General features: G+C 39.0%; 1 protein-coding gene across 1 annotated transcript in view; it reads left to right on the forward strand.

Annotated features, from left to right (window-relative positions):
• The window catches only part of HTR4 (5-hydroxytryptamine receptor 4), a gene marked incomplete at both ends in the record, with an annotated part of 52,571 nt that extends 40,648 nt beyond the window's left edge, over nt 1-11,923 (forward strand). Inside the window, one exon of the mRNA XM_080920114.1 lies at nt 11,833-11,923. Coding sequence (XP_080776240.1) covers nt 11,833-11,923 — 91 coding nt within the window. The remainder of the gene's footprint in view (nt 1-11,832) is intronic.
• Between the last annotated feature and the right edge of the window lie 520 nt (nt 11,924-12,443).

A 12,443-nucleotide genomic window follows, 5' to 3' on the forward strand; every position in this document is an offset into this window, starting at 1 on the left:
TAGGGGGAAGGGGAGTAGAATAAGGTAGTCTCAGAACATTTTCTTTCTACAGTGCAGTGAAATGCAGGAAAAAGTGCAGCCCACTTCAGCTGCTGTGTTCAGCTAAAGCTGGAGAAGAGCTGAAGAAATTTTCAGTGAGTAGAGATGTATTGCAGGTGATACAGTTTGTCTCAGGGGCTATTCTGTTTTTCCTTAGAAATCCTTGCAATATTGTTATGGTTTGTATATGCTTGGCCCAGGGAGTGGCACTATTAGAAGGTGTGGCCACGTTGGAATGGATATGGCCTTGTTAGAATAGGTGTGTCACTCTGGGTGTGGGCTTTAAGACCCTCATCCTAGCTGCATGGAAGTTAGTATTCTGCTTAACAGCATTCAGATGAAGATGTAAAACTCTCAGCTCCTCTTGCACTATGCCTTCCTGGATGCTGCCATGTTCCTGCTTTGATGATTATAGACTGAACCTCTGAACCTGTAAGCCAGCCCCAATTAGATGTTGTCCTTCATAATAGTTGTCTTGGTCCTGGTGTCTGTTCACACCAGTAAAACCCTAACTAAGACAGGTTAGAACCTAATGAAAAATTAGAACGTTCAGACTTTTCTGAGAGAGAGATTCATTCCTGAGTTCAAAAGCATATAACTATTGGATGCCTGAGATTGCCTTTGAGGAAAACCTTGGTCAAATCCACAGATCTGGAGACATTTTCGCAACTTTATGGCTATCATGGGATGGCTTACCAGCTAGTATTTAATGGCTTATATGCAAATCACTGAGCTAAATACATCTCGTTGTTGCATTGAGTTCTTAATCATCTCTGGGCAGGCTTTACTATTCCCAATTTACTGAGAGAGGAATGTATTCAAAGAAATTAACTGATGCTTTTTTCTTGGAACTAAGCCATTGGGAGACATTTAGCATTCAAACTATGTCACCAAACAGGACAGAATCTCTTCTACAATGCTTTGCTGTCTAGCTCAACTCCCAACACATGATTTCTCAATATTATTGAAGGTCAGGAAAACTACAGTTTGAACATCCCTCATTGTAGCAAAGTTTGGTTAAATTTTATTTGCCTGTACCTCCGCACAACATAAGACATGAATCTTATGGGTGAAACTGGTTCTAGAATTCCAACTTACTGGCTTTCAAATGTGTTTTTCAGGCTTCCAAACCATTTTTTTCAAATTGATTTTTATTCCAAAGTGTGGCAACACAAAACAAAACTGTGGATTGAAAGGGAAGTTAATGTAGGAGTATATGTACACAATACCATGGCCATTGCTCCATCATACTAATGTTTACAATGGCTATCCCATAATGGGACTTGATTAAATCCTATAAAAGTTTCCTGGGGTATGCTGCTCAGCTCAACCCTGTGTGCTATAGACAAAAAAAAAAAGAAAACAAAACAAAAACAAAATCACACACACACAAAAAAATCAAACAAAAACCAGGAGACTCAGAGAACATTAGGAGTCAATAGAGGAAGAAAGGAAGATCAGATCTCAGGTTCAGAACTCAGGGGCAATTTCTCTTTAACACATTGGCTCATCCACTCATTCACCATCTTGCTATTACCTTTCTAGCAGAGTTACAAATAATGTCTGAGTAGGCAGAGATTTGGCACAAATGCACAAAAACAAAATACCTTCTAGAACAGTGTCTCGGCATCCATAGTTTCTCTCTTACTTCTGATGACTCAAGTCTTGCTTCTGATGCAACACACAGAACTACAACAAATACCTCAGACCATCCTGGGAAGCCTCTGTATTCAATACAGTGTTTTCACAACTTTCCAAAGGGCTTGAAAATAAAGCTTTATGGCCATCTTTGAAGATTTGTCCCTTGACAACACAGTAAATTATAGGTTTCTCTGACCCCCCCCCCTTTTGAAACAATGTATAATATAGTTTAGGAAGAGACTCTGTTTTGCATATTACCACCCAGGAGGTCACTCAGACATGTAAGATTTCACCAGCACATGGCAGCTGGATCAGGCTGGGATAGAACAAGCAAGTATGCAGTGTGACTTGCAGTGAGCTAAAGGTGAAAAGGTACATAAGCCTTGATAGGCCTGACACAATCGTGACTTTTTTTGCTCATTTCTTGCACTGCAGGTATGGTCTTCTTCCTGTGGTAGGTGTATAAGCTTGGTGAACTTCTCTAAGTCATCGGTGGGCTTTCCTACCACTGGCCCACTTGGGCTGCCTTGACTGTTGTCTCAATTTCCTTTCTAGCACAACATTCATCTTTCTGCCAAACACGTTTTCCAATATGAGCTCCCTAAACTTCTCTGATCCCAGCTCCTGGACTCTGAACAATAATTATTTACTTCTTCTTCGTGTGGACTCTCTTCCGGTTGCTTCTCCATTCTTGTGGGAGCTCAGTATATCTTGGATCTTTGTGCACTGTTTATACTTTCACCAAACTGCCCTGCTTCTCATGAGCAGTGTCTAAGAATTTAGGGGGTTCGTTGGGGGACAAAACACGTTTAGTGATGCTGTCTTGGTGAGGCTCTCCAGTTCTACCTAGGCCTAGTTAGTAGGCCTCATTCTTTTGCCAAAAAGTGAACACTAATGTGTTATAATTCTTTGATGATTACGTGAGCTACCCATGATTTATCTGGGACAATAATAAAGAGAGCAAAGGAGAGTTCCTTTTACTACAAATCTCAATTTATATGTTCTTTTAGATACATTTATATTTTCTTCTATTTGCAATGATTCAACAAAAAAACCAAATAAACAAACACATGCATAAATTAACCTGCACAAAGACTATCTATAAATCATGGTAGACAATGCTAATAATGATATTCAACTCTGCTTCTTCCCACTCACCTTATCACCACTCCCTCATTGGAGTCCCCATTGTTCCTATTACCCTTTAAGGAAGAGAAAAAAAATGAATGAATAAATAAATAAATAAACTGGCAATAATTTTGTTAAGAAGTCAGGGAGAGGAGAACCCTTATTTACTGTTTTGTGGGCTTGAAAAATGGTACAGGCAGTGTGGAAATCATCATGGAGAATCCTCAGAAAGTCAAAAGTGGATCTTCCATATTGCCCAACTATACCACTTTTTTGCTATATACCCAAAGGAATCAATGTAATACTATAGAGATATTTACTTCAACATGTTCATCGCCTTTTGTTTACAAAAGCTGGGAAACGGAATCTACCTAAACATGGCTCATATGCACAAAAAGATTTCGCTCAGCTGTAAACGCAAGTAATGAAAGTAAATGCATGAAACTGAAAATATTATACTGAGCAATGTAACCCAGACCAGGATATTCAAGTGCCCCATCTTCTCTCTTATTGTAGATCTGAGCTATGAATCTTTGAGTATAAATCCAATGTATACAAAGAAATCAGGAAAGCTGAAAGAGACCCTTGGTAGGGGATGTTTCTCTAAAGTGGGATAATAGGGTTTTTATTATTATTCCTTTTTAATTATTGTGTTTCTTTACAACTTATTTGTTCTCTCATTTGCATGACTTTGTCACCAAGCCCTTTTATTAACCTTGTCATATAAACAGTAAATGTCCCTTTTCAGCTTTTCTCACAGGGATATTCTGTATCTCATTTTACTGCTTTCATTCTGACTACATTCAGAGCATCACTGACGGCCTCAGGCATCCAGCTCCGGTACTTGTGAATCATACTTTCTCTCTACTACCCACAAGATTGCATCACTAAACTGTCTCATGGGTATTAATCAAAGAGTTTAGTACTCACTTATTCAAAGAACCTCATACACTTGTGTATGTAAAAATCAGTTGCCAGCAATTTTTAAGTGCAAAATTCTTCTTTTCTCACCTAAACTCTGCCCTCCATTGTTGTTGGGCAGGTGGGAAACCCTGAACTCTATTTGTTGCATGTACATAATCATCACACACATAGTTTGGAGGCCTTTGTAATAGATTCTTAGGTAGAATTACATTTCTCCATTACCACCCCCCTTCTCCTCCGCTTTTATAACTAATATAAGTCTATTTATTAACTGTTAATATCAAGCTTCATCAAAAAAATTCTTTCAACCACAAAAATGACTCCCGTGTTCCTCAATGGAGAGAACTAACTTTATTTTGGGGAAGAGCTTGAGAGGCAAGTATCAATTTATGGCCTGGAATTCACAGGTAACTAATTGTATTACTTTACTGTTGCCGTAATAAAACACTGTCACTGAGACAACTTATAAAAGAAAAGGCTCATTTGGGGCTTCTGAATCTGAGGGATAAGATTCCATGACTATCATGGTAGGGAGCATGCAGCAAACAGGAATGGCGCTGCAGCAACAGATGAGAGCTCCCATCTTGATCCACAAACAGAACAGCAGAGAGGGTTAACTATACTTGGTGTGAGACTTTTGAAACTATTGAGTCCACCTCCAGTGACGTAATCCCTCCAGCAAGAGTACACCTTCTAATCGTCCCTAAACACAGACCAACCGGTAAACAATTATTCAAACACTTGAGCATATGGGAGCATTTCATTCCAACTACCACATGCTACACCCACCATAAGGGCATGCCTATACCATAAGGCAAAATGTATTTACTCCAATTTCAAACGTCCCCATAGGCTTTTATCACCTCAACACTATTTTGAAGTCCAAGGTCTCTTCTGAGACTTCTGGCAATCTTTTTAATTTATTAATCCCCTGCAAAATCAAAATGCAGATTCCATGCTTCCAACATACATGCTATTACCACAAAAGGAAAATAGGGGACCTAGTAAAGAGATGATGAACCAAAGACCAAACAATGTTAAGGAAAATATATCTAGTGTCAAAGGGCTGCAATGGCTCCATCCTTAGGGTTTTGCTGCCTATAAAATACATTGCAGTCTTGGGCTGGTCCCACCCCTTGTTGGCAGCTCTCCTTGGCAGATATACCATGGCTCCGAACCTTTAACATATTGGAGTCTCCAGTGCTTCACTTTCACAGCATCACAAAAAGGCCTTTCAGGGCCTCTTACCCTCTCTGAGTTTTCATTCAGGGACTGCCCTGCAGCACGTTGCCTGGCTTCAATGGCTCTTTTTAACCACAGAAGAAGATTCCACTACTCTTTTATATGACTCTAAAACCAGATCCATGTGAGTATCGGCCAAGTTTGGCTGCTAAGTTGGGATGAACCCTGGCCAGAAGTAGAAAAATTCTTCAACTCCTTTCTTTCACAAGAAGGAGTCTAGCTGGGTGGGAATCTTTCTCGAGGGCATACTTCTCTTTATCACATTAAGAATGAGGCATCTCTTTATTTTTCTAATTTCATTGGACAGATTTTATTTACATTTCGAATATTATCCCCTTTCCCGGATTCTTCTCCATATCCCCTATCCCATCACCCCTCCCCCTCCTTCTATGAGGGTGTTCACCTACCTACCCACCCTCTCCCATCTCCTCACCCTGATATTCCCCTACACTGCAGCATCAAGCCTTGGCAAGACCAAGGGCTTCTCCTCTCATTGATGCCCAACAAGGCCATCCTTGGCTACATGTACAGCTGGAGCCATGGGTCCATCCATGTGTACTCCTTGGATAGTGGTTTAATCCCTGGGAGCTCTGGTTGGTTGGTATTGTTGTTCTTGTGGGGTTGCAAACCCCTTTAACTCCTTCAATCCTTTCTCTAACTCCTCCATTAAGGACCCCATTCTTAGTTCTATGGTTGACGTGAGTATCTGCCTCTGTATTTGTTAAGCTCTGGCAAAGCCTCTTAGGAGACAGTTATATCAGGCTCCTGTCAGCATGTGCTTCTTGGCATCAGCAATATTGTTTGGGTTTGGTGGCTGAATATGGGCTGGATACCCACGTGAGACAGTCTCTGGATGGCCTTTATTTCAGTTTCTGCTCCAAGATTTGTCTCCATATTTCCTCCTGAGAATATTTTTGTTCCCCCTTCTAAGAACTTTGACTGTTCTTCTTGAGCTTCATGTGGTCTGTGAATTGTATCTTGGGTATTTGAACTTTTGGGTTAATTTCCATTTATCAGTGAGTGGGAAAAAAATCAGGCTTCTTCTTTTTCTAATTGAAGAACTTTATTTTAAAAAATCAAAGATAAATGAGAGAAGGCTCAGCCGTTAAAGGCTAGGCTCACAATCAGGCTTCTTCTTAATCTCCCTGTTTCTTTTTGCACAAGCCTTGGCTCCAGCATTACATTTCCTTGTCCTCTTTTTCTCTTCAAACTGTGTATTTTGTATCCTGCTTGGCCCACTGTTTTCTTTTATTGAAGATCTACCTAAGAGTGATTACTAATAACCACGCAAGGGAGTCTGCATTAGGCCATACTGAAGTCTCTTCCAAATTATAAATTAGTTCATTATTTTTCAATTTAGCCCCAGGAAATTCTCAGGACAAGGGAAAAACAGAAAGCAAAATATCATAGTAATGGTCTCTACCCAAGTTGCTATTAAAGTTCTTGCTTCCCTCTGAAACCTCTTGAGCTGGACCTCCACAATCCATATAGCTCTTAGCACTGTCTTCCAGGCTCCTATTAGGATGCCCCATTAATGCCTGACTATGGCATTCAACCACTTTTCTAACCCAAAGTGCCAAAGTCATCCATAATCTTCCAAACCTGTCATGGTCAGATCTGTCAGAACAATAGCCCACCCCCTTGTACCAGTTTCTGTACTAGCCACTTTTCTTTTGAATGATAAAACACCATGGCCAATTTAGCTTATAGAAAAAAAAAAGGTTTGGGGTGGCTTTCCTCTAGTGGGATAAGGGTCCCTCTCCATTGTGGCAGGGAGCACAACAGCAGGCAGGCAGGACTGGCATTAGAGCAGAAACTGAAAGTTCACATTCTCACACACAAGAAGAAAATAGAAAGTGCTAACTTGAAAGAGTATGGGCTAAGGGGATAACATTTGAAACATAAATACAGAGAATATCCAATAAAAAACAAAGAAAAAGGAAAGAGTATGAGTCTTTTGAAATCTGAAAGCATGTCCCAGTGACATACTTCTTCCAATAAGTGTAACCCTCCTAAGCCTACACGAACAGCCACCAACTGGAGACCAAACATTCAAACACATGAGCCTATGGAGAACATGTCAATCAAACCAACACACCACCCATCAATCCATATCTACTTTATATTTCCCTCTTTTTATTAAATGGAAATAAATACTCTGTACATTCCTTCCTTATAGGTATGTGCTGAAGATTAGACGTGGAGAGAGATAAAATGTACCATCTGTTGTAAAGACGCTCCACCAGTTCATAAAGCAAAATCTTGTATTTCCAAACTGACCTGCTAGATTATTGGAGAAAATTATTTTTAGTGATGTTTTGTGTCAAGGCTTTTGCATAGCTCTGGCAATGTTCTTGGCCCTTGTTTGTGTTTGAGGACAGTCAATTATGATCTCCCTGTATTTTGAACCCTACCCCACACCCTTCTACTTAGATATACTTAACAGCTTTGGAGAGTGAATTTGCAGCTCAGAAACTGAGGACTTTTCGATTCTTTTGACACAAAAGCAAAATTACCTTCCCTGCGTTTCCAGAAAATCCTCTTCCCTCTAACTGGAATATAAAGTATCAAATGCTAACAATAGGATATTAAAAGCCAAATTTGAAGCAATTACCCACAGCTTTGTAGAACAGTCCCACACACAACTGCTACCTAATCAAAAGGCCCATGGCTGTCACCCACCATCCCTGCTACTCAGGGAATCAGAATGTCAGAACTGCAAAGGATCTTATGGATTACTCTCCTCCTACTCACTTAACAAATGGGGGAAACGAGGCACAGAAATAAGTCTGTGCTGTTGGGTACATACCCTGGCAGACTAACACCCGTTAGAACTCCCTGTGTTCTGATTAGTGTTCTTACTGCTGCACTTAGCTGTTGCTCCTGCTCCTGACTTTAGCTGGCAGCAACGTGGGTTCCTGGGATGGAAAAAACAGTGCACACTCTCAGTGTTATCTTTTAGAGCACATGTCATCTCTTTGGTATAACGTAATCTTCCATAAATTTTTATCTTGTGTAAAAACCTTCAGGCAAATCGTGCTAAAGTATTAACTGTTAATTGTGCTGCTATAATAACATAAGTTGAGAATCTTCCAGACCAGTGACATCAATATACTACCCCTTTCCTATTCTAAAGTGCCTTTGCTGTTGCAGAGAGGAAGCAGATGTGTCTTCCATGAAGCCATTGGCTTGGCCAATGGCACATAAGCAACCCTTTCTTCCTTCTCTTCTTCCTTATATTCGAATTTTAAAAATCTTTGTAGATATGTCAACAGATCAGATAGAATGTAGGGTAATGATGTTATGGTATATATTATCTAAAGAGTTAATGGCATTTGAAAATTATAGAAGGACATATAGTCAATAATGAATCTGAATCCAGTGTGTATTAAGAAAAAGTGGCAGTCTCAAATAGTTTTATGTTACTATTTTAGGAAGAACGGGTGCACATTCTCTATAATAAGAGAAGACACTAACTGATAAGAAGAGAACATTATGGGAACATTGCTGTCTAGATTAATTAAAAAGACAAACATATCTCCAAGCAAAGTATATAAAATCTCATGGCTTGAAAGTTGACTGATGACATCCCATAATGGCTCTCTGACAGCACAGGTGAGACAGCAGAAGAGTGGACATCAATCACTAAGCAATACCCAGTTTTTCATGAAAGATTCTAGAAGTTGTAAATGTGTGGCATAAAGTAGACTTCACTAGAATTCCAAGACATTCATTGTACAAATGAATGAAAATAACTCAATGCCACATGTGATTATATTCTAATAGAATAGTTTTTGGTGAAATACTTTAAATTATCACCAGTCAAAGCCTGATAGAATGAGGCCATGATTAATTAAGCATGTTGAGGCTTATGTATTTATACTTTGTCTGCCCTGCTGAATACTTTTAGTTTGGCTGAAAACTTAAAATTCAGATTAACACTAAACTTAATTGTCTAGTTAGTGCCCACTACAGGTTATCTATGTTCTTAGAAACATTTAAAACATGGTAGGTATTGAAAATTATTTTAAATGTTGAAGTTCTTATAACATGAGCTCAAGTGGCAAAATTGTTGTCAAGTCCATATGATAAAGTTTAACTGAAATAAATGTTAACCCTTTTGACTCAAATACATGTTTATATATAATAATGTAATAACATAATTATTAACTAGAATAAACTCATCACAACTTCAAGTATAGACATCACCTTAGAGTAAAGGGATGTAAAAAAGTTTTCTAGCAAACAGGACCAGCAAGAAGCTGGCATTGCTATCCTAATAGCTGGAAAAATGGACTTCAGCAAACAATAACCAGAAGTAACAAATGATAATAATTCTAATTTATGCAATTACTTACCAAGAGGACATTACACACATATATGACAAACTCCAACTCACTCAATTTTGTAAAAAGCATCCTACTGTAAAGATAAAAATTAACCCCAACACAGGGGTTGAGTGAGTTCAGTACCCTCCTTTCTCCAGATCATCTGGACAAAAATTAACAGAGAAGCATAAGATGTAAATGACAGCAAACATCAAACATCTCTAACAAATAGCTACAGAATATTCTACCCAAAAAACAAAGAATATACTCCCTACTCAATGGCCCGTGGAAGCTTTTTATTAAGATGATTGAGACACAAAACAAATCTCAATAAAATCCAGACAGAGTAATACTATGTAGTCTATATCACCATAATGCAATAAAGCTGAAAATTCAAAGGAAAGACTTTCCAAATTTCCATGCATCTATGGAGATTCTCTGATATAATCAGAAAGAGAACAAATAATTTACTAGTGAAATTCAAGAATAAACCAAACCTTCATCCATTAATGGGAAGAAAAGAAAAACCTTAAAAAACATGACAGAAATTAATAAAATAGAAACAGACCAATACAAGAAATGAACAAATTCTTAAGTTGGTTCTCTAAAAAGGTAAAATTGACAATGAACCAGAAGAAGGAAGAGATGACCCAAATCACAGAATTAAAGATTAAACACTACAATAAACACCAGAGAAATTCCAAATAGTGTGAAGTAATACTTTAAAATCTGTACTCAATTAAGCTAGAAAACATAAAAGAAACAAATAAACGTCCAGATTTGTCCAGCATAGAGCTGAAATCAAGGAGGTATGAGCAACTTAGAACCATAACAAATGAGGAAATTAAAACCATAATGTAAGATTTCACATTAAAAAGTCCAGATTCTAATTGATTCAAAGCAGAATCCCACCAGACTTTCAATAAAGAGCTACAATATCCCTCATACTAAAAGAAAGTATTTCTAAATGCATTCTGTTATTACTATAATTCTAAAACATGTAAGCCAATATTTATGATGAAGATGGATAGAAAACTCTCTCAATAAAATATTTTCGAACTAAATACAGGTACATATCAAAAAAGATTATTCATCACAACCATGTTGGCTTCATCCTATAGATACAGCTATAGCTCAACATAAATCAATAAATATAATCCTATGTGTTAACATTACAAAAATCACATGATCATTGTGATAGCTGCAGAAAAAAAACTTTGGCAAAATCCAACATGCCTTCATGATTAAAAAGTCCTAGAAATGTTTGAATGGGAAGAAAAAGACCACAACATAAGAAAATCTGTATATGGAAAACATATAATCAACATGATCCTACCTGGCCAGTAACTCAAAGCTATCCTATTAAAGTCAGGAGCAAGAGGGGGTTGCAACTGTTCCCATTCTTTTCCAGCACAGCACTTGAAGCACTAGCTAGAGTAATATAAGAAGAGAAAGAAATTAAAAAGACAAAAATGGGAAACATATAAGTCTATATATGTTGATAACAAAGTCAATAGTGTACGGGGAGGAGCTGCTAACTAAAATTTGGTTCCCTAATTGTTTCTTGATTATGTCAATAAAGACAGCGAAAGCTAATCATTGGGGGAAGGTAAAGAGTTGGGATTTTCAGGTCCCGGGAGGAAGAGGCAGGAAAGAGATACAGACAGGGCTTTTCAGACAGGCTTTGGAGAGAAGAGCATGAGCCATGTAAGTTCTGGGGTACACTAGAACTGCCACTGGCAGAGTTCTAACATAGGACAGCTGATGAGTTCAGAGCAATAGATATTCACCCAGCAGTTGTGTTATCTGGTCGGTTTTAAAATATTTTAAGGCTGTCTGGTATTTACCATCAGCAGCAACTCAGGTAGGCAAGAAAAAGAGTGCAGTCCGGGAGCCAGCCAGTAGTTGATTGGTGTAGAGTGATCGCAGCTCCCAGCATTCACGGGGAAAACATGAGCAGCCAGCACTGGGCAAGGAAGAAGTGTGGGTTTTTAAAACTCCTCCCAGTAGCATATTAGCATCGATAGGAATGAGATCACTGCAAATGTAACCATATAAGCAAACTAATTATTTAGCCTGTATATTGTGCTGCCTGTTGTACTTGAAGACCTGGGCTCCTTTCAAGTGTTCTACTCTAAGAGACATCACCAGAACTCATACTTTGTTCATAGCACATTATGGAATATGATCTGGAGGATACAACATACCATTAGCTATTGGGCTAAGGAAAAGAAAACTTAAGCTATCCCATGAGACAAGATTAAGATTTTTGGTGGGTCCAGAATGCACAGCAGGCCCGTTGGACAGAAGTGTCTGGAGGATAAATTTGGGCTGAAAATTAATTATTTTAAAATAGTTAAAGTTATTCAGGAATAATGATTGGCTAGTTTATTGTTGGAAACTCTTAGTTTGGAGGTTAAGATGCAGCCCATTTGCAGGGTGCATGGAGGTGCCTGCTTTGGGTGTGCCAACTCACCATCCCTTGACTCCATTCCAGTGCTTGAGCCTTTCTAATCTTCTTCTCCTCCAGGGATGCAGTGGAATGTGGTGGACAGTGGGAGAGTCGGTATCACCTCACAGCAACTTCTCCTTTGGTGGCTGCTCAGCCCAGTGATACTTAGGTCCTTGGGACAATGACCTAGAAGACAGCTGTAGCTTGGAAAGAAGCCAGTCCTAAGCTGCTACTTGGGTGTATGTGGCTGCCCCTGGCACTCTCTTCTTCAAGGCTTTCCAAGAGCATGAGGCAATCCACACTGGACTTTCCCACCAGGATTCCAGGAGGCGGTATTTGAGAAAGTCAGGGGAGAGAAGGGCTTCTTCTTTTGCTTTCTGTTTCTCAACATTCCCTCTTCCTGGAGTCTCCACTCTTGCCTGGTGGTCTCTGAAGTCCATAGTCTAAGCCCCTTGCTGTTTCCAGTCTGTCTTGCAAATGTTTATTGTGTTCAATTTTCAGTTTCCAAACATGCCTTCTTTGAAGTGTCACCTTACAGATATTGTCAAAATATGTGCCTGTCTTGAACATATTTCTTGCTTGGTTGGTCACATCCACCATAGCTGTGCTCAGACCCCCTCCATCCTTTCTCTGCTCTCTTCTCTGCTGGGTGCTTGTACACTTTCTTCCCTTTGTCTAGGTGTAGACAT

The sequence above is a fragment of the Micromys minutus genome (genome assembly GCF_963924665.1).
Source record: "Micromys minutus genome assembly, chromosome: 8".
Taxonomy (NCBI): Eukaryota; Metazoa; Chordata; class Mammalia; order Rodentia; family Muridae; genus Micromys; species Micromys minutus.